The sequence below is a fragment of the Halichoerus grypus genome, chromosome 10, assembly GCF_964656455.1.
Source record: "Halichoerus grypus chromosome 10, mHalGry1.hap1.1, whole genome shotgun sequence".
Lineage (NCBI taxonomy): Eukaryota > Metazoa > Chordata > Mammalia > Carnivora > Phocidae > Halichoerus > Halichoerus grypus.
Genome location: NC_135721.1, coordinates 58,436,728 through 58,463,996, shown reverse-complemented (window position 1 = coordinate 58,463,996; position 27,269 = coordinate 58,436,728). Strand labels below are relative to the sequence as shown.

General features: G+C 40.5%; 1 protein-coding gene across 2 annotated transcripts; it reads right to left on the bottom strand.

Moving 5' to 3' along the window:
* Positions 1-1,743: 1,743 nt before the first annotated feature.
* FAM161A (FAM161 centrosomal protein A) lies at positions 1,744-25,273 on the bottom strand. 2 transcript variants are annotated; one of them, XM_036121192.2, is made up of 7 exons: positions 24,613-25,273; positions 16,337-16,575; positions 13,016-14,182; positions 12,489-12,656; positions 10,596-10,695; positions 3,625-3,779; positions 1,744-3,189 (listed from the first exon to the last, which is right to left on the bottom strand). In XM_036121192.2, exons 1-7 carry the CDS (start codon positions 24,811-24,813, stop codon positions 3,051-3,053), a joined length of 2,169 nt encoding a protein of 722 aa, XP_035977085.2. In that variant the 5' UTR covers positions 24,814-25,273; the 3' UTR covers positions 1,744-3,050. The 2 variants fall into 2 exon arrangements, with proteins under 2 accessions (XP_035977085.2, XP_035977087.2); XM_036121194.2 differs by lacking the exon at positions 12,489-12,656.
* Positions 25,274-27,269: the final 1,996 nt, after the last annotated feature.

Sequence of the window (27,269 nt, the reverse complement as noted above, 5' to 3'; positions counted from 1 at the left end):
CATAGTCATATGAAAGTTGAGAAGGGTAAAAAAAAAAATTTTCCTTGAGCAGTAAGGCAATATTTTAAGGCTGATGATTTTTATGGCCTAGGTCTAAATGTTGAAATCTTTGCTACTCTCAAATTATTAGAAATAACTTAAAAATATTGTCCATGAAAATAATGCCTCTGAGGCATGTGAATTTGTTTTATTGTGTAGACTAAATAAATGGAATAAAAGTAATTTCTAAAATTTTCTATCATATACATACATATACTTGTATGTGCATATGCAGTATACATAATATATATTTTGTATATACTATATATTATATGAATATAAAAATTTAGTATATATAAGTATATTAAAGTTATATTATATAAGTATATAATTATGTTATTATATATCTATCTATATATATATAATCACTTAATCCTCCATTACCCAGATGATTTCTTCTGAAGAAATATGTGTTTGAGGCCACTAGGTAACCCAGTAATATTTTTCTTATTTAAGGGGAAAGGAGCATAACCTTCTTCTTGATGCTAGGCTAATCATGAATAACAGACAATCCCATAACTGAAAAGAATTATGGAGCCAATTCTGATGATACAAATGCACATTTTCAGTTACCTACCACCTGAGAACTATATTTACAGTTTGGGAGTGCCTGGGTGGCTCAGTCAGTTAAGCATCTGAATTCTGCTCAGATCATGATCTCGGGATCCTGGGATTGAGGCCCGCATGGGGCTCTGAACTCAACGGGGAGTCTGCTTCTCCCTCTCCCTCTGCCCCTCCCCCGCTCATGCTCTCTCTCTCTCTCTCTCTCTCTCTCTCTAATAAATAAATAAAATATTTTTTTTAAAAAGTGGTTCAAACATTATTTCTTTTTTTTTTTTTCAAAGTTATCTATTTATTTAAGAGAAAGACAGGGAGAGAGCATGCGGGGGGGGGGTGTGGAGGAAGGGCAGAGGGAGAGGAAGAGAGAGAATCTCAAGCGGACTCCCTGGTGAGTGTGGAGCCCTAAGCGGGGCTCGATCCCATGACCCTGAGATAATGACCTGAGCCGACTGAGTCACCAAAGCGCCTCCAAACATTATTTTTTTTTTTTAAATTCTTTTGGCATGGCAGGCTGCTAGCACCAATGTCTTTTTTTTTTTTTTTAAGATTTTATTTATTTGTCAGGGAGAGAGCACAAACAGGGGGAGCAGCAGGCAGAGGCAGAGGGAGAAGCAGGCTCCCCGCAGAGCATGGCGAGCCCGATGCAGGGCTGGATCCCAGGACCCTGGGATCATGACCTGAGCCGAAGGCAGACGCTTAACGACTGAGCCACCCAGGCGCCCCAGGAATATTCTTTCTTCTGACACTAATCATTCGAATAGCCTAGTTTCCAAAGAGTTTTTTTCCATACATGATATCATCCAATCCTTCCTACAGCCACCCAAATAGTACTACTCCCATTTTTAGAGAAAAGAAAACTGAACATTGGTCCTGAAACCAAGTCCCACACTATTCCCATGGAACTGAGAAGGGACAGAATGAGGAGCAAATCCTTGGAAGCAAGTCATGTTTTGTTTTGTTTTTTTTAAATGTAAGTCAGATAATTTCTTTTTTTTTTAAATTTTTTTATTGTTAGCAAGTCATGTTTTAAATATTATAATTTGTGGGTTATATTTCACAGGCTTTCAATAAATTAGAAGGGAGATGATTTTAATCCCATGTGTACTCATTCTGAAATAATTATAATTAAAAACCATATTCATCTACTTACTCATCCAAGCCTTTATTAAGTCCCCACCATATGCACAATCTGGTGCAAAATATTAAAGGAATACAAAGATGAATTTTAAAATGGTGCCAACTCTCAAAGAGTTTACAATCTAATTATAGTGACAAATAGTTTTAACACAAACTGTAGGAAGGAATTACAAGGAAACATGTGCCCTTGAGAAAAATCACCTTATTTCTTAATTTAAAGCATAAATTTCCAGCTGGGAAACACTGCTATTATAAAACACCTTAATTAGTTCATGCTCTTTAAAGGAAGTTGTTTTTAGAAAAGAAAATGTCTTATCCTATCACATCTTTATGTCTGGTTTGAATTTTTAAAACAAAAATTTGCTTAAAGAGGAAAAATGATAGATTCATACATCATACACAGAAAGACAAAATACATCTGCAATAATGTATAAAAATTTGAGCACAACTGGGTCTACTATTAAAGAGTTAAATCTGAATTACTTTGGAGATTTGCCTCGGACAAGTTATTATGCACAATTTCATCATATATACAACGGTGTTGATATTTACCCCCAATTAAGATTATAACTCAGATATTTATAATTACTTCTGTCATAATACATAGGGTTAAAAAAAAACCTGGTATAAAAACTTTTCTAATAATTTACATATCAAAAATAATTTGGAATAAAACTAGGGATAAAAAGAAAAAGTCATGATAGTGTGGATAATTTAACAGCAAACAGTGCAGAAATGAACACCAATTTTAAGTACCTATTTTTTCCTATATTTTATTACTTTTTACAAAAATGGCTCAAATAAGAAACTTAACATACCCAGTAAAACAAGTGTGAGGATTCATTCTGTGAGATGTATTGCAGAGGAAAAGAATGGGCAAATAGTATAATTTAAAGCTATTTATTGATTCAGACTTCCCAGAAAAATTTTTTCAAATCACCAAAAGCCAATACTTCTCTCTGCTCTCGATGCCATGCCATTTGTTTCCACCCCAAATAAGGAAGTAACATATACTGTTATAACTAATCAGTTTGTGACAACTATGATTCTCAAATGCTTTTTTAAAAATACAAGTAAGGTCAAAGTTGCAAACCATATGGAGTGATTAAAAACCTGACTAGGCAAAGCCTTACGTTAACTGACCCCACAGCCTTTCTGCTGGACTTGGCCTTTTCAGGCTGCAGATGACTTTGCCCAGGAGCCCTGCACCTACTGGAGGGCTCTCATGGATGTCCTGAACACCACAAGCACGTACGCTAAGGCCCGCGGCTGCCCTTAGCACAGGCACAGACAGGCGGCCCGCTGAGTCCGTGTTACCCCTTAACAGATTGCTCTTCTCTGCTCTCTTCATCAGTTTCCTCTTTTTCCTTGTAAGAATCCTGGCTGTTCGTATCAGTAAAATGATTTTCTTCCCCATTCTCTCTTTCTTCTATTTTTTCTTCTTCATCAAAGCTGGAGGAAGAAATTTATTAGTCTTTCAAAGGAAAAATGATTTGGTTTAAAGGTCAACAAACCCTTTGCAACGTACGCCATCACGCAGTCTTCCTTCCTCAAGTGTATGAGCTCCGATTTATCAAGAAAACTCTACAAAAGTGCCAAGTGGGAACTAATCTATTTCAAACCTTGATTGACTCTTTAAACTTCATTTGAAAGCATCTTATTATTTACATCATTTATGTCAGTCAGAAAGTTAAATCATTCTGCTTTACTTCATCACCATGTAATATTTTGAATGTGCCAAGTGTTAAAATATCAATGTTTTACAACAGTTCGCATGCATTTTGTTAGGTTAAAAGATCTTTTAAAAATATAGGACAGAATTTTATGCTTTCTGCCAGGTAAGAATTTTTTCAAAGGTAAACCATTTAGACATCTTATATATGTTACCTTTCTTTATCTTCAGTGAAACTCTTCCTCTCTTGATTGCTGAAGTACTCAATTATTTTTCCACTTTGGCCTTTCTTTGAAACAAACTCATCAGATAGTCCTAGTGCTTTTAGGGTGTTAGAATAATGCTTTTCTGCTGCCATTCTTGCATTTTTCTATAGGAAAGACAAACCTTTTTAGAAGAGAACAAAAGACTTTAAATTTCCATTAAAAATGTATGGGTTAAAAGCTCCAGTGAAAATTAAATCCAATAATCACAGTTGGCTGACTGTATGCAGACCTTCTGACCAGCAATCCCACTCCCAGGCATATACGCAGAGAAGCTCCTACGTATGTGCCCAAGAAGACCTGTACCAAAATACTCGGGACAGTACTGTTTGTAACAACCCCAAACTGGAAACAACCCAAATATCTCTCAACAATAGGATGGATAAATAGTGGTCTATTCATACAACAGAATAAAATAAAGCAATGACAATGAATGAACTCTAGTTGTACATGACAATATGGATGGATCTCATGAACATACTACTAAGCAAAAGAAGCAAAACACAAGAGAATACATATAGTATGTATGATTCATTTACATAAAGTCCCCAAATGGGTAAAACCAAACTATACTGTGTAGGGATAGGTACATAGGATGGTAAAACTGCAAAACACAAACAACAATAATAAAAACAAGGAAATACTAATTTCAAAAATTAGAATGGTGGTTACCTCTAGGGGAGTGGGAGAGGGTTTTGATCTGGGAAGGGCACAAAGGGTTTCTGGAGTGCTGGCAATGTTCTGTTTGTTAACCTAGGTACTAGCCACATGAGTTTTGGCCTATAGTTTATTCTTTACACTATACCTGTTTTATATACTTTTTAAAAAATACTTTTATGACTGTTGAAGACTATCTGGAAAAACCAGGGAGAAAATAAGTTTGTGATAGTTGTCAGATGGTTCTTTTAGTTTATGTACCTACTGTAATTTTTATTCTTTACATGCCATATCTCTAATCCATCAAAGATGATAAATTCATCACTGTTGTTATCTTTACTCTGGAGGAATCAATGGATACAGCAAAAAGAACAAGAATTTAGAACTCGGTTCAAGTCTCCAGAATGTTGTTTCCTGACTTTGGGACCGGTGAAATTGTGATGACCCTCTCACATCTGAAGCAAGACAGGAGTCATCACAGTTCCTGAGAAAACGGGCTTTCCAGGGTCGGTCACAGGATGACTGGGGTTCACACTAGTGCCTCAGCTTTGGTCACCTTTTACCTCCTATGAGTATAGGGCCAAGAATTGCCATCTGGACCTCCAACTGAAGCAAGGTGACTTGGAATGGGCCAGTTCCAGGGCACCAATGGCACCCCATATTGGAAAAGGTGTGGGAGAGCACCCAGTGTCACCCCCAGATTTAACAAATAAGGAAACCAAAACACTCCCCACTGTCACTAAGGTTAAGCAGTTTGCTTAAGGTCACAAGGATAGTGAGTGGTAGAACCAAGTCTCTTGACCATTTCCTGGGTCTTTTCCACTGCACCATGCTGCTTTCTCTAAGTAGTAGTGCTCATCCCGGAGTTTGAAGGTAGCTTAAACCTGACTCCAGCAATGCAGGTGTCAGATATTTATTTGCCTAACCTAGGGACTCCAGCATAATGAGGGACTATAGCATCTAGTGTTCCACGGGAGAAACCAAAATAGCAAAGACCGATTACAATGGATAAACCATCACCAGTGATTTCCTGATGCTCTGGAAAACTGAAAACGCACTCAAACTGTTGCTAAAATGCACCCACTATGAATAAAAACGATTTTTATTTTTATTTTTTTATTTTTATTTTTTTTATTTATTTTTAAAGATTTTTTATTTGAGAGAGAGAGAATGAGAGAGAGCAAGCACATGAGAGGGGGGAGGGTCAGAGGGAGAAGCAGACTCCCTGCCGAGCAGGGAGCCCAATGTGGGACTCGATCCAGGGACTCCAGGATAATGACCTGAGCCGAAGGCAGTCGCTTAACCAACTGAGCCACCCAGGCGCCCTAAAAACGATTTTTAGAAAAGTTAATAAAAATGCATCCAGAGGGGCGCCTGGGTGCCTCAGTCAGTTAAGCATCTGCCTTTGGCTCAGGTCATGATCCCAGGGTCCTGGGATCGAGTCTGGCATCAGGCTCCCTGCTCAGCGGGGAATCTGCTTCTCTCTCCCCCTTGCTCGTGTTCTCTCTCACTCTCTCTAAGTAAATAAATAAAATCTTAAAAAAAAAAAATGCATCCAGAAGCTATGAACACCAACACACAAGCCTTGAGGACCTGAAAGTCATGGCAAAGTGAGAAGATAAGAACTATGCCCCAAAGACGGTAAAGCAGAATAAAGAAACCCCAAACCTAACTCTAAATGCATTAAGAACAGTATATTCTGATGTAAACAAATTAAATATAAAAGAAATTAAAATACCAAAGTCAGTGCTCATTAAGTCTTCGTTTGAATTTGGTTTAGAATTTAGAATCTACTCAATTAATAAACCCTGTGATTTCCAAGAAACAGGACAACATGGTTTGTTCTGTCCTGGATCAGAGGCTTACTCTGCTAGAGAATAACTCAACAGCAGCAAGATCACAATTAACACTAATAAATGGATAGTGCACAAAGTTGTGAGTGAATTTATTAAATAACAGCTGTTAATTAGCAGCAATAGTCACAGCAAAACAGACTGCAAGAAAAAACTGCACGAATTTATGTTAACAAAACCAAAGCAATGGTGAGTCACTGCCAGTCACTCTATACATAGAATTACCTTTTAATATTTTATATCAAGGTGAATAGTATATAATTATTCTTAATTGAAATAAACATTTCCTCCTTTCATTTTACCATGCAAAGAATTAATTGCACAGACTATGAGATAAGAGGAACAATTAAAATAACTGTATGGGGGTGCCTGGTGGCTCAGTCGGTTAAGCGTCTGCCTTTGGCTCAGATCATGATCCCAGGGTCCTGGGATTGAGCCCGCGTTGGGCTCCCTGCTCGGTGGGAAGCCTGCTTCTCCCTCTCCTTCTGCCTGCCGCTCCCCCCCTGCTTGCGTTCTCTCTCTGACAAATAAATAAAATCTTAAAAAAAAAATAATAAAACAAAATAATTATGATTATTTTATTTTGCTATCAAAGATCACACAAAAAAAATTAGTGTTGCTTCTTCAGGAAACCAAAATAACATGCAACGATGAAAGTTTGTCTACAATCAGTGCCCTCATTTGAAGGGGGAAAATACTTATTTTTCATAACTATAAGTTTCATTTATAGTAATTCTTTCATTTATTTAATTACTGAATACTTCTTTTGTAACAAGTCCTCATGGGAGGTAAGGGGGGTATATATATGGAGAGAGAAAAGTGTTTTTGGACAAAGGGACCAGCATATGTGAGGGCCAGAAGTGGCAAAAGTAGAAATCAGCTGTGAAACTGACCTATGTTTTCAACAGTTAAAATTTCTCTATGGGTTTAATTTCACACACGCTGCTTATTTTGCCTCACTTTCTCTGGTGCTTGGAAGCAGGAATTCACAGCAAGGCACAATGGCTTACTCAGGCTGAGACTCATCACTAACAGGTCAGCTCGGCGCTCTCACGCCCGGCTAATCCCAGAAAAAAAACAAGAGGTCATTATCTGGCTAATTTGATCTTGACAGTTCAGTTTTGGTTCAACAAATGTTTATTAACATCTCCTCTGTGCCAGACGTTATCCTAGGTGCTAGGTATTGGGAATACAAAGATTTGACCACAACCTTTAAAAGTAACTAGCTAAAAGGGAACAGAGATCCTGAAACAGCTAATTCCCACACAGTGCAGCAGGAGTGAAGACAGAGGTATGGAGACGGTAATGAAAAACACAGGAAACGGCACCCAATCCAACCTGGGAAACAATGCAAGAAGTGATTTTATACGAAGACTTGAAAGATCAGGAGGAAAAACAGGAAGAGGCTCTAAGAGTGTTCAGAAATAGCATGAATAAAGATTTCAAGTTTGAAACTAGTAGTCTGGTACGGTCTGAAAGTAAAGGGTGTCCATGGTGGGGGGGTTGGGGGGAGTGCTGTGGTTGATTAATTTGGTTTAGAATTTAGAATCTACTCAATTAGAGGTTAACAGGGATCGGAGTGTAGAGAGTTCTATACACTATGCTAAGACTCACAGAGTTATCTTCTGGGAGAAAGCTGGACAGCTTAGTCTTAAGTGTTTGGAAGCAGACTGGCTTGGGTCCAATCTTAGTTCCATTATTGACTAACTATAAACCTTACTAGTTACTTACCTTCTTTGAACTTCAGCTTTTTCCTCTGTAATACAGGAATACCCACTTTGAAGTACTGTTTGAAGAAGTCAGTGACAAGACCTCTTGATACCATTCGTTGAAAATGAGAACGAGTAGAATCAGTGAAAATGCATGACTGTCACTGTTACCAGAGGTTATTTACTACCTACCCAGGATTAACATTTTGGCAAAAGAACAGGAATGGTAAAGTGAAAATATAATGGGTGGCTTTGCAAAGAGCAAGGCCAGAAAAACCAGTCAAACCATTACAATAACTCAGAGAGGACATAATAGAGGCTTCACATAGCATTTCACCATCAGGAATAGAGAAAGACAGATCCAAAAATTATTTAGGAAGAAAACTTGTCAGGTCTCTCAGTGGCAACTGAAAGAGGGACGAAAAGTGGTTCCCAGTCACCAAAATTGTGGCCCAACAAAAACAGGAAATCAAAGAGGAAGATCTAGTTTGAGGCAAGATGAATGTAAGATGTCTGTGCGAAGTCTGTGTAGGTACAACCACCAGACAAACAGATGTAACAGCCTGCAGTTGGGAGCAGGAAATAACTACCTTGAGCTAAAAGTCAATCACTTTCTGCTAGGTTAATACAGAATTTTTCTGTATTTTTCCCTCTAAAGTTGAAACTGAGATACTAAAAAAGAAACCCACCCTCTACAATGAAAAGCATCACATAAAATTATATCCAAATCTGTAAGTAAAGGGTTCCCATAACTTTGCGAGATTGAATATATAAATTCACCTATAATACCTGTCCCTGTCCTCAGCACATCATTGAGAAGGGCAGTCCTATAATGCTGGCAGGAAGCTCCAAATGCGACAGCTTGAAATTCCCAACACAGCACCTGTAAGCTCCAGTGATTCTATTGTTAAGCCATGTCACCCACAAGAACACCTCCCTTGTGAGTACAACGAAGATGATGCGAAATGGACAGGTATCTCTTAGGGTAAGATTGTAAAACCGACTATAAATTTAGTAAAATCAGGACTCACTGTCCACAGGACCAAATTATTTTCCCAATGAAAAAAAAGGAAGTCCTTTCAGCAGTTGTGGATAAGAATGAAAATTATAGACTCACTTAAAAAAACGATCAACAAAATGAAAAGGCAACCTACTGAATGGAGGAAATATTTACAAATGATATATCTGATAAGGGGTTAACACCCAAAAGGTATAAAGAACTCATTCAAGTCAATAGCAAAAAACCAAATAATCCAATTTAAAATGGGCAAAGGATCTGAATAGACATTTTTCCAAAGAAGATATTCAAATGGCCAACAGGTACCTGAAAAGGTGCTCAACATCACTAATCATCAGGGAAATGCAAATCAAAACCACAATGAGGTATCACCTCACACTTGTTAGAATGGCTCGTATCAAAAAGACAAGAGATAACAAATGCTATACTAGTGAGGATGTGGAGAAAATGGGGCCCTTGTGCACTGCTGGTAGGAATGTAAAATAGAACGGCCGTTACGGAAAACAGTACGGAGGTTTCTCAAAAAGTTAAAAACAGAAATACGATACAATCCAGCCATATCCAACTTCTGGGTATTTATCTGAAGGAAACAAAATCACTATGTTGAAGAGATATCTGCACCCCCACATTCACTGAAGCATTATTTATAATAGCCAAGCATTATTTATAATAGCCAAGCATTATTTATAATAGCCAAGACGTAAGTATCCATCAAAAGATGAATAGGTAAAGAAAATGTGGTATATGGGCAAAGGAATACTATTCAGCCATAAAAAAGGAAGTCCTAAAAAAAAAAAAAAGGAAGTCCTACCATATGCAACGATATGGATAGACTTTGAGGACTTTATGCTAAGTGAAATAAGTCAGACAAGGGAGACAAATGCTATAGATCTCACTTATATGTGGAATCTAAAAACAAAAACAAAACAAACTCACAGAGAAACAGATCATATTTGTGGTTACCAGGGGAATTGGATGAAGGTGGTTAAAGGTATAAACCTCTAAGTATAAGATAAATAAACACTGGGAATACAATGTACAACGTGATGACGGTAGTTAATATCACTGTATGGCATATTTGAAAGTTGCTAAAAGAGTAATCCTAAAAGCTCAGATTTTAGTAAATCCTAAAAGTTTGGTATCTATATGACATGTGGGTTATTAACTAAACTTATGGTAGTAATTGTTTTGTCATATATGTATGTCAAGTCACATGCTGTACATCTTAAATTCACACAGTGCTCTAAATCAGTTATATCTCGATGAAACTGAAAAAAAAAATCTGGCAGTAATAAATCTGATTCCATTAACATTTTGTTTCATTTTTTAATTCTTCAAGAACTTCCAAATCATATCATGAAGACTCACCTTAATATATGGCTAAGTTGGTACTAAAAAAAAAAAAAAAAAGACCAGCCACAAAAAACAGGTTGTGAAACTCTTATTTTGACTATGACTGCATTAGCAGCATGCTCTGTACCAAGCTGACATGCCGCCTCAACAAGATTTGATGTTCAGATTTAAGCACAAACTTACTTGACTGATTTGATGAAGCTGTCACAGAAACGACAGTATGTCTCAATAAATTATATAACATATAAGAAAAATGGACTGTAAGTTAGGAGTTAGAGATGTTAAAAAAAAAAAAAAAGCTGACTGTAGCTCTTAAATTCCAACAAACACAACCTGAGCAACTCTTTCAAATAGTAGCGGCCTGTGTTTTAATTTTTCTTCTCTTTCTTCTAGTTCTTGTCGGTATTCTCTCATCCTTTCCTTTTCACTTTTTCTAAAATCAAATAAAAGGAATGGAATTTTAAAAAGAAATAATAACTTACACATATAACATTTAGCTTAGACGACAAATCAGAAATTAAATTATGAGCACGGCTTACAATTTACCACAATTCCTTTCCTAGACTGGTAAATTTTTATGGAATGCAGAATAAAAACCCTAGGTTGTGAGAGCACACATTTTACATCCTGGGAACAGTCTGGATACTCTGATGTTTCTGAAATTTTTAAGACATAATGTATTAAAAATGCTTTAAACTGTCTTGGAGAGATGAATAAATGCCCTCTTGACTCACTTTTAAGTGCAGAAAACCAAGAAAATTTAGTCCAAATTAGATATCTTCTCTTTAAGGAATTTATTCTGAAAAACAAGACCCTGCTCTTCTTTTTCCCCCTAAATGAGATCTCCCATAGGTTGGTGGCAAAGTTAATTAAATGGGAGCAGGTCAGGGGAAAATAGGGAGTAAGGGAATAGAACATCTAGAGGAAAAGGAACCAAAATACATAAATTCACAGTAAATGTACTTACTATTTGCACAAGATCCTATAATGATTAAAATATGCTTTTTCCTCTATGTAAAACATACTAACTCTACTAAGATAATAAGATTTCATGGATTAGAGAAAATAATTGTACTATAGAAAGATAATTATGCTTAATTATACACAAAATTGGTATTATGAAAAATCCAGTTTACTTTCTTAGGGTGAATAGTATATTTCTAAAAAATTTTTGTTCAAGTTCATCAAATTTCTCCCTCTATCATGAATTACACTGATATACATTATAAGGAATATAAACATAATATACATTATAAAGGAATATAATTATTATAAACACTATGTATTTAAAAAGGAATACTCATAATTAAAAGCAAATATAAATTTGGGGGGTTATTTATAAATCAGATTAAAAATTAATAAATCATATTACTTACCCAGCTTTGGGGGAGATATTTTCCTACTTAAACATGAACATTTTTACAGAAAAATGTTCCTCTGGAACACTGGTTTTCAAACTTTGTACTGCAGAATTCCAGTGTTCTGTGAAGGGGTTCTGCAAATATTTTTATTTATTTATATTATATTTATTTATATTAAAACTGCAATGAAATGCAACATACACCACTAAACACTTATACACATGTGTTAATTGGTGTTAATTGACATCAATGTGTTAATTTGTGATATCAGATTTCATGCAGACCTTAGAACAAAGGTCTTTGACAGATCTATTTGTTGAAGAATATTCTGAGATTACATGGCAAACTATTAAAAAAGAGCTTTATCTGTATGAATCAAGATTTTTCGATGTTAACTATACTGGAATTAAAATAAAAAACTTAAAAAAAAAAGATTTTTCTCAATATTGTACTGTACAATCAAAAATAGTATAAAGAAGGGGCCCGTGGCTGGCTCAATCAGTAGAGCATAGAACTCTTGGTCTCAGGTCATGTCACGTTCAGGCCCCACATTGGGCATGGAGCCTACTTAAACAAAAAAAAAAATAGTATAAAGAAAAAGAAAAGATTACATGCTGACATACAGTTACAACTATTAACTATGGCCACAATATAAAACGTTTCTGTTCATCAACATGGCATTATGATCCTCACCGTGAGGTAAGGTGAGTGTGAATGTGTATGTGTGTGTACGTTGAGTGTAAGTGATAGCAACTTGAACCCAGAAACTAAAATACTAATTAATCTGTTCATATATTATATCCGCTGATTAAAAAAGAAAGTTTGAAAACCAATGATCTAGAGGTTCAGGATTCTTTTATGGTACCTGAGAGATTTGACTCTGGATTTAGACATTTGAGCTAAACTTTGATGTGAGTCATAAGCCTTAGCCCGGATTGTCAGGAGTTTCTGCAACTCTTTCATTCTTTGCTTCTGCTTAGTTAGGATCCGATTTCTCTCTTCTTCCAACATTTTCTTTTCCTCAAGTGATCTCCTGAGGGCAACAAACTAAGGCTTAATTCCCTTTAAGCCAATGAGAATGTTGTTTAGCAAAGATTTAACATGGGAAAATTCAAACGTTGAAAAAAGGCAACCTTTTGAGAAGGCTCTGACTTGTGAAACAGGAAATCGACAGGCTAACTAATCTTTTCTATCCCCGAAGATTCATAAACTGGAAAATACATTCATTTCTTAGAAGGACACCCTCTGGCAAAATGCTCTATCTAATATAGTAAAATATATTAGCAAATATAATTTCTTCATGTTTTCAAGTTGACAGACATAAAATCAATAGAGCTACAAACACTGTTTCAGCAACCATGAGTCAGCTGGTACTACATCCTAGCCATTTACCTCGTGGCTTGCGCTCGGCCTCTAGAAGATACTGTGGGCATCGGAGGGTTGCAGTTACAAGGCACAGGCTTTGCACTTGCACTTCCTCCTGACGACTTGTGCCTTGGAGACAGATCAGGCCGTGTTTCTTCTAAACGTTCTACATCTGCTGCAATGTCTGCCAACATCTTCTCTCTTTTAGTGGATGCACTGGAAGCTGCATGAAGATCAGATGCCTTACGGCCAGTTAGGAGTTTTGAACACTTCTGTTCTGAGAGGTGTTTCTGGTATCTCTCAGGAAGGCCTTCAAAATCAGCACTCTGGCATCTAAACTTGTGTTTACACTTCAACTTTTCAGCCTGTTCAGGACACTTGAGCTTCCTCGGAGCACAGCTTCTGTGACCTGACCTAGAAGGCAGAGGGGATGAATTCTGTAAAAGCTCTTGGGCTCTCCGCTGCGTCATAAGGTCTCTAGAGAGCTCTTTTTCTTTTAACTTTTCATTGGAGGTTGAGCCATAAGTAGATCGAGGTACAGGTCTGGCCTTAAATCGATTTGTTTTCTTTTTAGACTTACACAAGTCTCTCAACTGCTTTTCCCGGATTGCTTGCTTCTGTTCCTCCCTTGCAATAAACTTAAACGGCTTTTGTGAGGCCAAAAGAGCTGCTTTGGTTTTTTCCTTCAAACGTCTCCTGCGTTCTTCATTTTGCTTGACTATGTCATGATAAAGGGGGAGAAAGACGAATGCAGGAACTGGATTGGCGCGGAATTTTTTCTTACACTCTGATTCTTCTTCTTGTTCTTTGAGCAGTTGGCGTACCATTTCAATATTGGATTCAGATTTCATGTTCTCTTCTTTTTTCCTCTGTTCCCTAATCATCATTTGAAAAGGCTCAGGTACTGTAATCTTTGGCACCCATTCTCTTGGTTTCTTCTTTGTTTTTTCAACTGCTGGGAAGTTAGCATCTTTACACTGAATATAATCTTCAACAGAGAAGTTTGTCCACATGTTGTTGATGAGTTCTTTAGCATAGCTCATCATCCTCTTTTTCTCAGGATACTCTTTTTCTGAGTTGGGCAACTCATCTTCAGAGGAAGACATAATCAAGGAGGAACACTGTCCTAAATCAGGTTCTGAAAATGATGTCATTAACGAGATAGGGTGATAGAAGTTTTTTTCTGATTCAGACCTAAAAGAGAAGAATAATTAAGTTACACTCTCAGTTGCATGTGACCAAATATAAAAATTAAGAACTATAAAATCAAGGTATAATCAGAAGATAGGAGCTGGATAGATAGGCCTTATAATTATCACTTTTATTTAGAATAGAGCTAAGAGATGCCTATAATTTATCTAATTCAACTCCCTCTTTTTACAGGGGAACCGGAGGCAACAGAGGCTCCTTGTGGCTAAGCTCTATTAAATTCCCCACATGTTTTCCAGAGTCACCATCTTAAAACATACATCTAGTCATGTCACTCCCCTTCTCGAAACTTTTCTATGATTTGCCATTGTAACAAAGTCTAGATTATAAAGTCCTTCAAGACTAGACCCTGTCTGGGGCGCCTGGGTGGCTTAGTCAGTTAAGCGTCTGCCTTTGGCTCAGGTCAGGATCCCAGGGTCCTGAGCTCAAGCCCTGTGTCAGGCTCCCTGCTCAGTGGGGAATCTGCTTCTCCTCCACCCTCTCCCTCTGACTCTCCCCTGAGCTTGTGCTGTCTCTTGCTCACTCTTTCTCTCTCAAATAAATAAATAAATAAATCTTAAAAAAAAAAAAGACTAGTCCCCGTTTACCTTTCCTGTTTCACCTCTTGCCTCTCTCTACCTCCAGTTACCAATCTTAAGTCATATCCAACCACAGGAAGTTCCTCACACACACCATGATTTCTCATGCCGCCATGCCTCTGCACACATGGTTTCTGTTGCCTAGAAGCCCACTCCTTGTTTCCTGCATCTGCTACAGCTACTCCTCCTTTAATACTGAACTTGGATATGACAGTTCCATAGAAAATTCCTGCCTGCGTCCCTCTACCAACACCATGACATGATCAATCGCTTCTTCCTCTGTCTCCAAAGCACTGTTACATCATGTTGTATCACAATTTTTGGCTCTCAGCTAGTCTTTGAGCTCCTTAAGGGCATCTTGATTTTTTTTTTTTTTTTAAGATTTTATTTATTTATTTGACAGAGAGAGACACAGCGAGAGAGGGAACACAAGCAGGGGGAGTGGGAGAGGGAGAAGCAGGCTTTCCGCTAAGCAGGGAGCCCAATGCGGGGCCCTATCCCAGGACCCTGGGACCATGACCTGAGCCGAAGGCAGACGCTTAACAACTGAGCCACCCAGGTGCCCCGGGCATCTCGATTTTTGACTCCTCAGTGCCCAGGCAACTTCTGGCACACAGGAGATGCACAATTAGCACTGACCAACGGGATGAGTTAAGGGACCTGCCTCAAGTTTCAAACAAGAGAGTTCATAGCAGAAATGGGTCCAGAAATTACAGACTATTTTGAAAACCTGAATCAGATTTATGTCTTAGTCCTGAACTCTTTGTGTGTGTGTGTGTGCATAGTATAATTTATTTATTTACTTATTTATTTTTTTGAGTAACAGAAATGGGAAAGTTTATCAAAGCAAAAAGTACACTCTTGAGATACAAGAGCGGGCGCACTCAAGAGAGAGAGCTGTACCTGTACTTTATATTTTTAATGAGCTCAGGTTTTTTGTTGTTGTTGCTGTTTTGTTTTATAAGCTCCATGCCTAGCATGGAGCCCAACACGGGGCTTGAACTCACAACCCTGAGATCAAGACCTGAGTTGAAATCAAGGGTAGGATGCTTAACTGACTGAGCCACCCAGGTGCCCCTGAACTCATGTTAATCCACATAATGTAAAGGATTTTAAAATTAAATTTTAATATTTATCATTTAAAAATGGCCCAGACTAGGGGTGCCTGGTTGGCTCAGCTGGTAGAGCATGCAACTCTTGAGCTCAGGTTTTAAGTTCAAGCCCACGTTAGGTGTAGAGACTATTTAAAAATAAAATCTTTAAAAAAATAAAAAATAAAAATAAATAAAAATTTAAAAATGGCCCAGACTAAATATGTTGATACATATCTATAGTTCTGTGAGTGGCAGGTCAGAGAGAAAAGACTAAATGACCACCAAATGACTCTCAAAACAAGAAGCCATTGGTGGATAAGCCATCACACATTTCGAATAAAATCCAACCTCTGTATATCATTAAAAGTACAAAGGGATAGTTGAGAGAAAATATTCTGAAATAGTTTTGTTCTGCACTTTTAAGAATACATTTTACAGCCCACAAATAACGTTATGTACAAACTCACCTAGAAGAGACACTAGAAGCTTCTTCCCTGATGGTCACTGGCTGAACTTCTTTTAAATTTAATTTATTCTGGTACATCTTCTCTAACTTTGCCATAGTGTCCAAGTGGGCAGCTTTCAGCTCTTCTAGCTTCCTAAAATACTCTTCATTAGAGTGGTATATATCAGAAAAGTCCACAAAGTCCTCATTGCTTATATGTGTTTGTTCATCCACCTCAGAAATGTTGGTGTTAAAATCAGCCTGGTAAGAGGAAAAAAAACCTGTCATATGGTGTTAAAACTGAAAGACAAATTAAATTGACACCGATTCCCAATGCTGCTTCTGAAAGTGTACACTTAATTCGGTTATATGTTACTTGTAGGCTACATACACATAATGGATTATAAGTTACTTGTGAACTATGTACAATGTCAAGAGCCCCAACCAAGAGCCCAGGTGGCCAGGCCATAGCCAACAGGAACGTTGAAGTATGTGAGCAGAGGAGTGACATAGTAATGCTCAGAAGGAGTCTTCTCGTAGCAAGTGGGAGAGAGTGAAGGAAGGTAAGTTTGGCAGTAGTTAATGGGCTATTGCAAAGGTCTGAGTTAGAGATATTAAAGGCAAAATAAAGGGAGCAGTGCCAGGGACAAAAGCAAGGAGGCTGCCTTGGGAGATTTAGGAGGCTGAAGTATCAGCTTGATAATGGCCTGGGTTGTGGGCAAGAAAGTAAAAAGATTTCTGTTTGGAGTGCTGTCTGTCTAGGCAGATGGTGGTGCTGCCATGCATCAATATAGGGAATACAGTGGAAAAGAGTGTTTTAGGGAAAGGAAACTAATCTCTGTCTTAGAAACACTGAGTTTGAAGGGATAGCAGGGCAGCTAGATGTCCAGGAAATGGGGAGGGGGAGAGGGGAATGTATGTGGAGAGCTGGTAATAAGGCTGGGCTGGAGAGGGAGGTATGGCAGGTACCAGTGCACACAGAAGTGACAGGTACAGCTTTGGACGTGGATAAGGTTGACTAGGGAGAATGGAGCAATGAGAGATGAAAACCTGAGGATGGGGTGCCTGGGTGGCTCAGATGGTTAGGTGTCTGCCTTTGGCTCAGGTCATGATCCCGGGGTCCTGGGATCGAGTCCTGCATCAGGCTCCCTTCTTAGCAGGGAGCCTGCTTCTCCCTCTCCCGCTCACCCTGCTTGTGCTCTCTCTCTCTCTCTCTCTCTCTCTCTGTGTTAAATAAATAAATAAAATCTTAAAAAAAAAAAAAAAAGAAAGAAAACCTGAGGATGGAAATGCTGACAAACACCAACATCTAAATAAGCAGGGAGAGGGGCACCTGGGTGGCTCAGTCGGTTAAGTGTCTGTGTTCAGCTCAGGTCATGATCCCAGGGTCCTGGGATCAAGCCCCACATTGGGCTCCCTGCTCAGTGGGGAGCCTGCTTCTCCCTCTGTCTGTTGCTCCCCCTGCTTGTGCTCTCTCTGTCAAATAAATAAAATCTTAAAAATAAATAAATAAATAAGGGGTGCCTTGGTGGTTCAGTTGGTTGGGCGTCTGCCTTCGGCTCGGGTCATGATCCCAGGGTCCTGGGATCGAGCCCCGCATCCAGCTCTCTGCTCAGCGGGGAGCCTGCTTCTCCCTCTTCTGCCTGCCGCTCTGCCTACTTGTGTTCGTGCTCACTCTCTCTCTCTGCCAAATAAATAAATAAAATCTTTAAAAAAAATTAAAAAATTAAAAAAAAAATAAGCAGGGAGAGGAGGACTGATATGAAGGAGAAAGTGGTCAGGAGAGATATAAAGACCAAGTGACAAGGGTATTCAAACAAAAGGAGCTTTAGTTTGGTTTGAGTTTGGAAGATAAAGGAAGGCTTCCTGGAGGAGATGATATTTGAGATGAGTCAAAGAATGGAAGAATCTGGGGGGTCAGAAAGAGTGTAGGGGGCAAAAGGAAAAGGATACTCCAGATAAACTTCCAGTTGAAGCTAAATGACATTAGTAAAAGCAGCTGGGTCGGACAATATGGTGGGGAGCAAGGTGCACAAAGTTGCAGGATAAGAGGAGAGTAAAATGCATAAAGCAATTTAGGGAGCAAGCAGGAAGTTTCTCATTTAACTACTGGCTCCCAACCACTCACTGGTTACCTGGTTTCAGCTTCCTTATAACCCTTCAATAATAAACACCCGTATGGAAGTTAAATAACTTTCAGTTTGGAGCGTTGTCATGCCTTGGGAGAAAGATTACAGGCATGGCATCAGCATTCTCATTCAAGCCTAGGTTCTGCCCTTCTTAGCCATGTGACATGGGCACTTACCTTCTGAACATCAATTTTATGACACATAAAGTAGGTGAGCCAGGTGTTAAACTATTGTCTCTTGGCTCCAATGCCACCCATCTAGCCCCTGCTATGTGATGCTGGGGATGGGATTCTGCGCAGTGTTTCTGCCTTGCCAGCTGTTCCCCATTAGGCTCTGCCAAAGGTAAGACTAGAGGGAAACTGCAAGGCTGGAAGAGAAAGGGACTTTATTCCTTCCTGTTAGTTCTCTGTCTGCTTGAGCCTCCCCAGCAACGGTTCTTCCCCTGGGCAGCAGCAGGTCCTTCTAGAAGCAGCAGCTGCTTCCAATTTGCGGGTTTTCCAATGCTCACAGAATCAGCAAAACCATGTCAGAACCTTTGCACTTGCTGTTCCCTCTCCGTGGGATGCTCTTCCTCCAGATATTTGCACGGCCCACTTGCTCACTCCTTTAGGTCTTAATGAAATGTTATCTTCTCAGGAGCGCCTGGGTGGCTCAGTCGTTAAGCATCTGCCTTCGGCTCAGGTCATGATCCCAGGGTCCTGGGCCCGAGCCCTGCATCGGGCTCCCTGCTCAGCAGGAAGCCTGCTTCTCCCACTCCCCCTGCCTGTGTTCCCTCTCTCTGTCAAAATAAATAAATAAAATCTTTAAGAAAAAAAAAAAAAAGAAATGTTATCTCCTCAATAAGGTCTTCACTGACTACCTGATTTGAAATTACAACCTCTCCCCCCACTCATTGTCAGCCTCCCTTTTCTGCTTTATTTTTTTCATAAGTACTCACCACCAACTGACATTCTACATGACTTTACTTATTTGTGTGTTGTATGCCTGTTCCTACCAAAACGGAAGTGTCACAAAGACAAGGATTTGTCTGCTTTGTTCATGGCTGTGTTCCCAGTGCCTAGAAAGTTCTTGGCCAATGGCAAATACTCAAGAAATATTTGTTGGATGAATGAATATAAGCTAAAAAAAATATTAAGTTTCCACAGGGGGAAGAAGATAGGTATTCCCTCACAGAGGACTGAATCTTTTGAAGAATTACTGGCTGCCCTAAAGAGCTATATTCTACTCAGTATTAAGGAAAGGGATTATTTTCCAAAAACTAAAATTAAAATCGGAGGATATTCCAAAGAACTATTTTTGGCAAAAGCATCCATACGCTCTTCATTCATTCTTTTAGAACATCACTTAAAAGGAGGCCTTATAACAATCATTTCCACAAAAAGGATAAAATGTATTTGGACCTGGAAAAACTGAAAAAGTTATAGAAGGATGAGTAGCTTCTGACGAGATGGTGCAGGTATCAAAAACTCAGGCACTGACTTCTGCACAGTAGCCATTCCATTTCAGCTTAATACTTTTAATTTTTCAGATAAAGTGATCTCTCAGTGTTTTATCTAAAACAGGTGAATGGTTAATAAGCAACTTCCAATTCTAATGTCACCTTTAATTATATCCACACAGAAGAAAATATTTAGTATATCAAATAACATAGGCCGACATTATTTTCCAGGAACCTGAAATAGCACCCTTTCCCTTTAATTGTCAGCTTTCTATGGAATGTTGTACATGTAGCCACCAGATTAGAGGATAATCTTCCCTAGATTGGCTTGACCCATTTAGATAATGACTCCTTCCAGCACATGTTGCTTCATTAGTAACCAGCACTCATTATTATTTGTGTTCTTGTCTATGTAGTATCATCGGCAGTTCTGGAATTTTTATTTAAAAACTTCTTTGCATTGAAAAGATTTCTAAGAGGGGCGCCTGGGTGGCTCAGTTGGTTAAGCGACTGCCTTCGGCTCGGGTCATGATCCTGGAGCCCCTGGATCGAGTCCCGCATCGGGCTCCCTGCTCGGCGGGGAGTCTGCTTCTCCCTCTGACCCTCCCCCCTCTCATGTGCTCTCTCTCTCATTCTCTCTCTCTCAAATAAAAAAAAAAAAAAAAAAAAAAGAAAAGATTTCTAAGGAATAAGGTAGATACATATACTAACATGGATAAACCCCCCAATAAATGTAAGAGAAAATACAAGCTGCAGAATAATACGTATATATAAAATGTGACCATATATTAAAATATTATGTACACAGGAAACAGAAAAAAACCCAGAAGACTATATATTGGTTTCAAAACAGTGGCTACCAGTGGTGGGGGGTAGGGGGGTGTCAGATTTTCTTTCTGGGGGGAGAAGTGTTAAAAGGGCCTGTGCCTTATTTGTAGCATTGAAATTTTTTAAGATTTTAAGTAATCTCTACACCCAAAATGGGCTCAAACTCACAACCCCAAGATCAAGTCACATACTCTACTGACTGAGCCAGCCAGGCACCCTTGTAGCATTTGAAATTTTATTTATTTTATTTATTTATTTTTAAAGATTTTATCTGTTTGACAGAGAGAGACACAGCACAAGCAGGGGGAGTGGGAGAGGGAGCAGCAGGCTTCCCACTGAGCAGGGAGCCCGATGTGGGACTGGATCCCAGGGCCCTGGGATCATGACCTGAGGAGGCAGATGCTTAACGACTGAGCCACCTAGGCGCCCCTCTCTACCTGACTATTAAACACTAGGTTCTTTTTTTTTTTTTTAAGATTTATTTATTTATTTTAGAGAGAGTGTGAGCGTAAGCGAGTGGTGGAGGAGCAGAGGGAGAAGGAGAGAATCTCAAGCCGACTCCCTGCTGAGTCTAAGAGTCAGACACTCTGCCGACTAAGCCACCCAGGCACCTTTTTTTTTATTATTAAAAATATATATATTTTTAAGTAGGCTCCACACCCAACGTGGTGCCTTCCTTCTGCTTTGTCAAAGTCTCCAATCATTCTCCACAGAGCCATCAGTCATCTTTTAAAAATGTAAACAGAAACATGTCGGATCTCTTAAAAGTTTTCAAGGACCTCCTGCTGTACCTGTACCAACAATAACACTAAACTCCTTACCTTGATCTTAAAGGTCGTGAATGATCAGGCCCAGCTGACCTCTCCGACCTCGTCTCCTTCCCCAACACCTTCCTCTCTCCCCCACCTTCTCTCTTTTCAGATCCTCAATCACACAAAGCAATTTCTCTTCCTATCTTAGGGCCTCTGCACATGCTGTTCCCTCTGCCTGGAATGTTTTTTCTACCCCTAGTCTTCAGATGGTTGCTCTTTCTCATCTACCAGGCATTGATTTAAATGTTAATTCATTTAAGTAGGTTCCCGGCTAGTTCTTTTTTTAATCATAGAAACCTGTTCATTTCTTTCCCAGCATTTCTCATCTTATAAACATTTGACTATTCGTTTTGTATTATCTAACTTCCCCACCGACTGGAAGGTTGGTGATGATGTGCTCTATGTCTGCTTCACTCACAACTGAATGAACAGTCAGTAACTAGCACTTAATAACTGCTTGATATTTGTTGAAAAAGGTTACCCCATTAGGAAAGTCAGTGAAACTTTAACTGTGAATTAAAGAATATTGCTTTACCCATGTTATCATCAACCACGTAACAAGGCCTATGGAGTGCTATCTTCAACTGAGGCTAGATTCAAGGAACATGCCTCAGAGCCCAGTATGGGCTCAGAGTCCTGCAAGGGGTGTGTTCAAGAGGGGGATGGGGTTGGTTTTGGCAAACCAAAGGACTGAAAGGAGCCTACTGTGACAGTTGGTTCTCTGTAATCAGTCTTTTTTTTTTTTTTAAGTAGGCTCCATGCCCAGCGTGGAACCCAGCATGAGGCTTGAATTCACAACCCTGAGATCAAGACCTGAGATCAAGGCCTGAGCTGAAATGAGGAGTCAGACACTTAACCAACTGAGCCACCCAGGCGCCCCCTAATCAGTCTTGTGTGGTGCATATAGTATCTGAGCTTACTACGTTTTATAGATGACAAAGTTGAGACAAATTAATCTTTAAAAAACAAGGCAGAGGGGCACCTGGGTGGCTCAGTCAGTTAAGTGTCTGCCTTCGGCTCAGGTCATGATCCCAGGGTTCCTGGGATCAAGCCCCACTTCGGGGTCCCTGCTCGGCAGGGAGCCTGCTTCTCCCTCTCCCCACTGCCTGCAGCTCTGCCTACTTGTGCTCTCTCTGTCAAATAAATAAAATCTTTAAAAAATAATAAAATAAAAAATAAAAAAATAAAAATCAAGGTAGAGACCCAAGACAAACTGGGAAGAAGACAAGCTTGGCTCCTGCACCCTTTCCTGCCTTTTCAGGGCTTCTTCCTCCAACCAGTACCCTCTGATTATCAGGTCTACTGCGGCAGCTCATCCAGGTTTGCTTGTGGATCCTCCAAGTGTGGTAAGTCTTAAGAACAGTGTCAAACCCATAAGACTTAGCTCCCTTTTGTTTGCTTGGTAGGATCCTGTCCCTTTAAAACTAGCTTATTAGATAAACTAATGTCTCCTAAGGTACTAAATTTCTAATACAAATTTGCAGTTCAGCAGGGCACTCTGGAAGTATGCCTGCCACTACAGAAATGACGGACTCCTCTAGTGCAGCAAGCCAAAGGAGATTTATTTAATCTTTGGGTGAGTTGTTCAAATAACAGTCTCACTGGCAGTTGTTATTATTATTACGAATTTATATAAACTGTTCTTTAGATACGACACACATTTTCTCATTTGGTTCTCCTAATATCCCGGTGAGACAAGAGAGACATTTATTATAGTTCTTTTACATATAAGGAAAATGAGATCGAAGAAAGTTACATCTTAATATCACCTAGCAAATGGCAGAGAATGGATCCTAATCCAGGACTCCCAATCCTCTTCCTCCATTCAAATCTTTTTCCTCTATCACTTTGCCTCCTTTGTCGGGTACTGAGATTTGTGTTGTGGAGAAACTTTATCATGAATGAAACTGTTCCCAGGACTCTGACCCTGGTTCATGTTCAGGGTCTCAATCTGCCTTACTCTGGAGAACCTCAAGGTGTTTGTCTGTTGGTGAAATACTGACCATAAAAGGGTTGCTACAGATTTTCTCATTAACAGTTTTAGTGTAAAACGGTTAGAATTCCAAAATATCCAGTGATTTTATTAGCCACAGACCAGTGTTTTGTATCAGAGAAGCTTTGGACAAATGGTATTAAGAATCTTTAACTGAGGGGCGCCGGGGTGGCTCAGTTGGTTAAGCGTCTGCCTTCAGCTCAGGTCATGATGCCAGGGTCCTGGGATCAAGCCTCGCTTCAGGCTCCCTGCTCAGCGGGGAGTCTGTTTCTCCCTCTCCCTCTGCCTGTAGCTCCCCCTGCTTGTGCTCTCTCTCTCTCTGTCAAATAAATAAATAAAATCTTAAAAAAAAAAAAATCTTTAACTGGGGGTAAGGAGGTTTGTATCTGCACACTGCTTGTTAAAATTCACTGTTCCCATCTTTTAAGTGAATAGAGTAGATGGCAGACTCAGCCCTCTACCTGATGGGCAGGTGTTCACGACACATTTGACACTGAAAATTGATCAGTGAAAAGGCTTTCTCACCCTGAAGAGTCGTTTAGGAAATTGGAACCTCAGTAATTTGCTTCTCCGGATGTTTAACTTTAATCTGTGTATGATCTGCCCACTGAACTCTTAAACGATTTTAAACACCGCCTCTCATGTACAATGTTGTGTTAAAATGCACTAACCAAGACTTTAAGGTGACAATAAACCACACCCGACAGCACAGTTGATTCACCTGAGTTTTATGGGCTATCCACTATGGGGTATATCAACATCAGTTTTCCCCAAGTTGAAAAGAAAAAGCAGTAACTACTTCCAACAGATGCTGGAGCAAAAGGAGTAAACTTCTGTACTTTATACTCCCTAGAAATAAATGCTCTCCAAGAAATTTTTACAATCTCTTTGTTAAAAATTAAAAGATTTTCCAACGCCTCGGTTTTGAGGCTCTTCCGTGGGGCAGAGAGGTGGTGGGCCAGGTTTACTGGGTAGGGAGGAGCTGGACAGGGCGCCGCGTTTCCCAGCCGGTCCCTCAGCCCAGCGGGGACGCGGACCAGCCCTCAGCCAGCACCCGGCGGACACCCAGCCCCAGCCTACGACCCGCCCCTGCATTACCCGCGCCCGCGCCGGCAGCACCGCCTTCTCCTTCTCTTCGTCTTCTTCCTCCTCCTCTAAGGCCGCAGCCACCGCCCCCGCCGCCAAGGCCTCTAAAGGGTCTTCGCGTTCGTACTGGGCGACCTGCGCTCCGGTGCTGGGATTTTCCGGGGTTTGGAGACTGGAGGCCTCCAGCTTCGCCGCTCGGTGCGAGGCGGCCATCAGCGCGCCGCCGAGGCCTGAGCGCCCGCGCTGGCCCGGGGCGGGGAAGCTGGGCCGACTCAGGCCACCCGGCGGCTCCTGGCTTGGGGCGGGCGGTTACTAGGGGCCTAGTAACTAGGGACGCTACAGGGGCCGCGAGGGGCCAGAATCACTCACACTCCCTTCCGGCCGCTGGAAACCCGAGATGGGCGCTTCCTGGATGGTGGGAGTGAGTACTGAATCTTTGCTGGTTTAGAGGGTTGGCGAGCAGAACAGGGCATCTTCGCCAGCTTCGCGCCTCACCGCCTAAACGCACACTTCTCACATTATACCAGTGAAACAACTCGCTTTGTAGAAAAAAAAAAATAGCGCATTTTCATTCATTGAAATAACACGTTTGTTGAAGGCGGCGGCAGAGGAAAGCAGGAGATGTTACTGTGTGGAGATCTCAGAAACACTGACACAGTATGCATCTCTTACCTAACATGGCTCCCCCGGGAGCCAGAGAATGGGAAGGAGTGAGGTATATTCTATTTTGATTGACTTGAGAGCTCGCAGGAATCAACCAACCCGAAGGAGGCTGCTAGTTATCACACGCGGTTTTTTTCTTAGTTTGACCAATAATAGCCCAGAGTTGGGTGGAGCCTGGCCCACCCACCGCTGAGTGATACTGCCGGTCTATGAACGGGGGTTTGCTGGTTGGGTCCATCAACTTTACAGTGGTGGGGTTGAAGGGTGCAAGCGCCCGACAGTAACCACAGACACACCCTATCTCCACCTCACCCTATCAACAGCTCCCCACTCAGGATTTGGGCGTTTCAAATGGCGCCTTCCCTCTACGCCATGTGCCTGTGGTGCAGTCTCAGCCACCTGCTACCTAAATCCCTACTCCCTCAGGCTGAGGCTGCCCTCACCCTCTCCTTCATATCCTTTAGCCTCCTCCCGACCCCTTGCCCTACAACCAGCCATCGCCACCATAAAGTTAAGGTATGCAGCTTGTGCTTACTAGAACCTCTGAGGTCTGAGGTCTGAGCCCTTTTTCTTTTTTAATCTTTTCTTTTCTTTTTTTTAACCAAGCTTTACACTCATCATGGAGATTGAACTCAGGTGAGATCTAGAGTCACATGCTCTACTGACTGTGCCAGCCAGGTACCCCCGAGCCCTTCTTACCAAATCTTTCTTGGTCAGGGGACTGGAGTGTGAGCACCTGCAAAATCCCCTATTTCCCCACCTCCTTCAGGCTGTTCTTTGTTTTGGCTGAGACTTGCTTTGCCTAATGGAACAGATACTGGCTTGATTCTGAGCAGAAGCCAGAGCTAGAAGCTCATGAGGTATGGATGCCCTAAGTGACCAGAGTAGGGACTTCTAGTCATTCACATGCAGATGGTTCCGTGGCCACACGTGCCCCTCTTGGGATTTGGTGTAAGCCTGACCCCAAAACAGCAAGACAGGCCTATATGCTGAAGCACTGCAAATGGAAGATTAGGAAAGAATATGGGGCGCCTGGGTGGCTCAGTCGTTAAGCGTCTGCCTTCGGCTCAGGTCATGATCTCGGGGTCCTGGGATCGATCCCCGCATGGGGCTCCCTGATCAGCGGGGAGCCTGCTTCTCCCTCTCCCACTCCCCCTGCTTGTGTTCCCTCTCTCGCTGTGTCTCTCTCTGTCAAATAAATAAATAAAATCTTAAAAAAAAAAAAGATTAGGAAAGAATAGAAGGAATGAGTGTGGAGGACACGGTCTCTGTGTGTGTGTGTGTGTGTGTGTGTGTGTGTGTAGAAGAGCAGAAAAGTTTCCATTCACCAATAATATTCTATATTTGCAGATATCTAATGATACAGCTGCAAAGTATGTAGAGCAGAAATGGAAAGACAGATCTACAAGAACAAAATGACAAATCTTACATCATCACAAGAAGAATTGTTTTTGTACTTTTGTATTGAGATGTAACATACACAGTGAAATGAATAGAACTTAAATGCATAGTTGGATGAATTTTGACAAATGCGTACACTCATGAAATCATACCACTATTAAGATATAGAGCATTTGCAGAGAAAGACAAATACCATGATTTCACTCATATGTGGAATTTAAGAAACAAAACAGATGAACATATGGGAAAGAGAAAAAAAAAGAGGCAGAGGGAAGCAAACCATGAGACTCTTTTTTTTTTAAGATTTTATTTATTTATTTATTTGACAGAGAGAGACACAGCGACAGAGGGAACACAAGCAGGGGGAGTGGGAGAGGGAGAAGCAGGCTTCCCGCTGAGCAGGGAGCCCAATGCGGGGCTCCATCCCAGGATTCTGGGATCATGACCTGAGCTGAAGGCAGATGCCCAATGACTGAGCCACCCAGGTGCCCCACCAAGAGACTCTTTACCATAAAGAACGGACTGAGGGTCGATGGAGGGATGTGGGTGGGGGATGGGCTAAATGGGTGATGGGTATTAAAGAGGGCACTTGTTATGACGAGCAT

Excerpts from the sequence above, each read along its gene's own strand:
- FAM161A (XM_036121192.2), bottom strand. The coding sequence starts at position 24,813 with ATGGCCGCCTCGCACCGAGCGGCGAAGCTGGAGGCCTCCAGTCTCCAA. Across the intron at positions 12,657-13,015 it reads GGCCGAGCGCAAGCCACGAG|GAGATCACTTGAGGAAAAGA; the intron begins GTAAATGGCTAG and ends TGTTGCCCTCAG. Across the intron at positions 3,190-3,624 it reads TTCACTGAAGATAAAGAAAG|CTTTGATGAAGAAGAAAAAA; the intron begins GTAACATATATA and ends TTCTTCCTCCAG.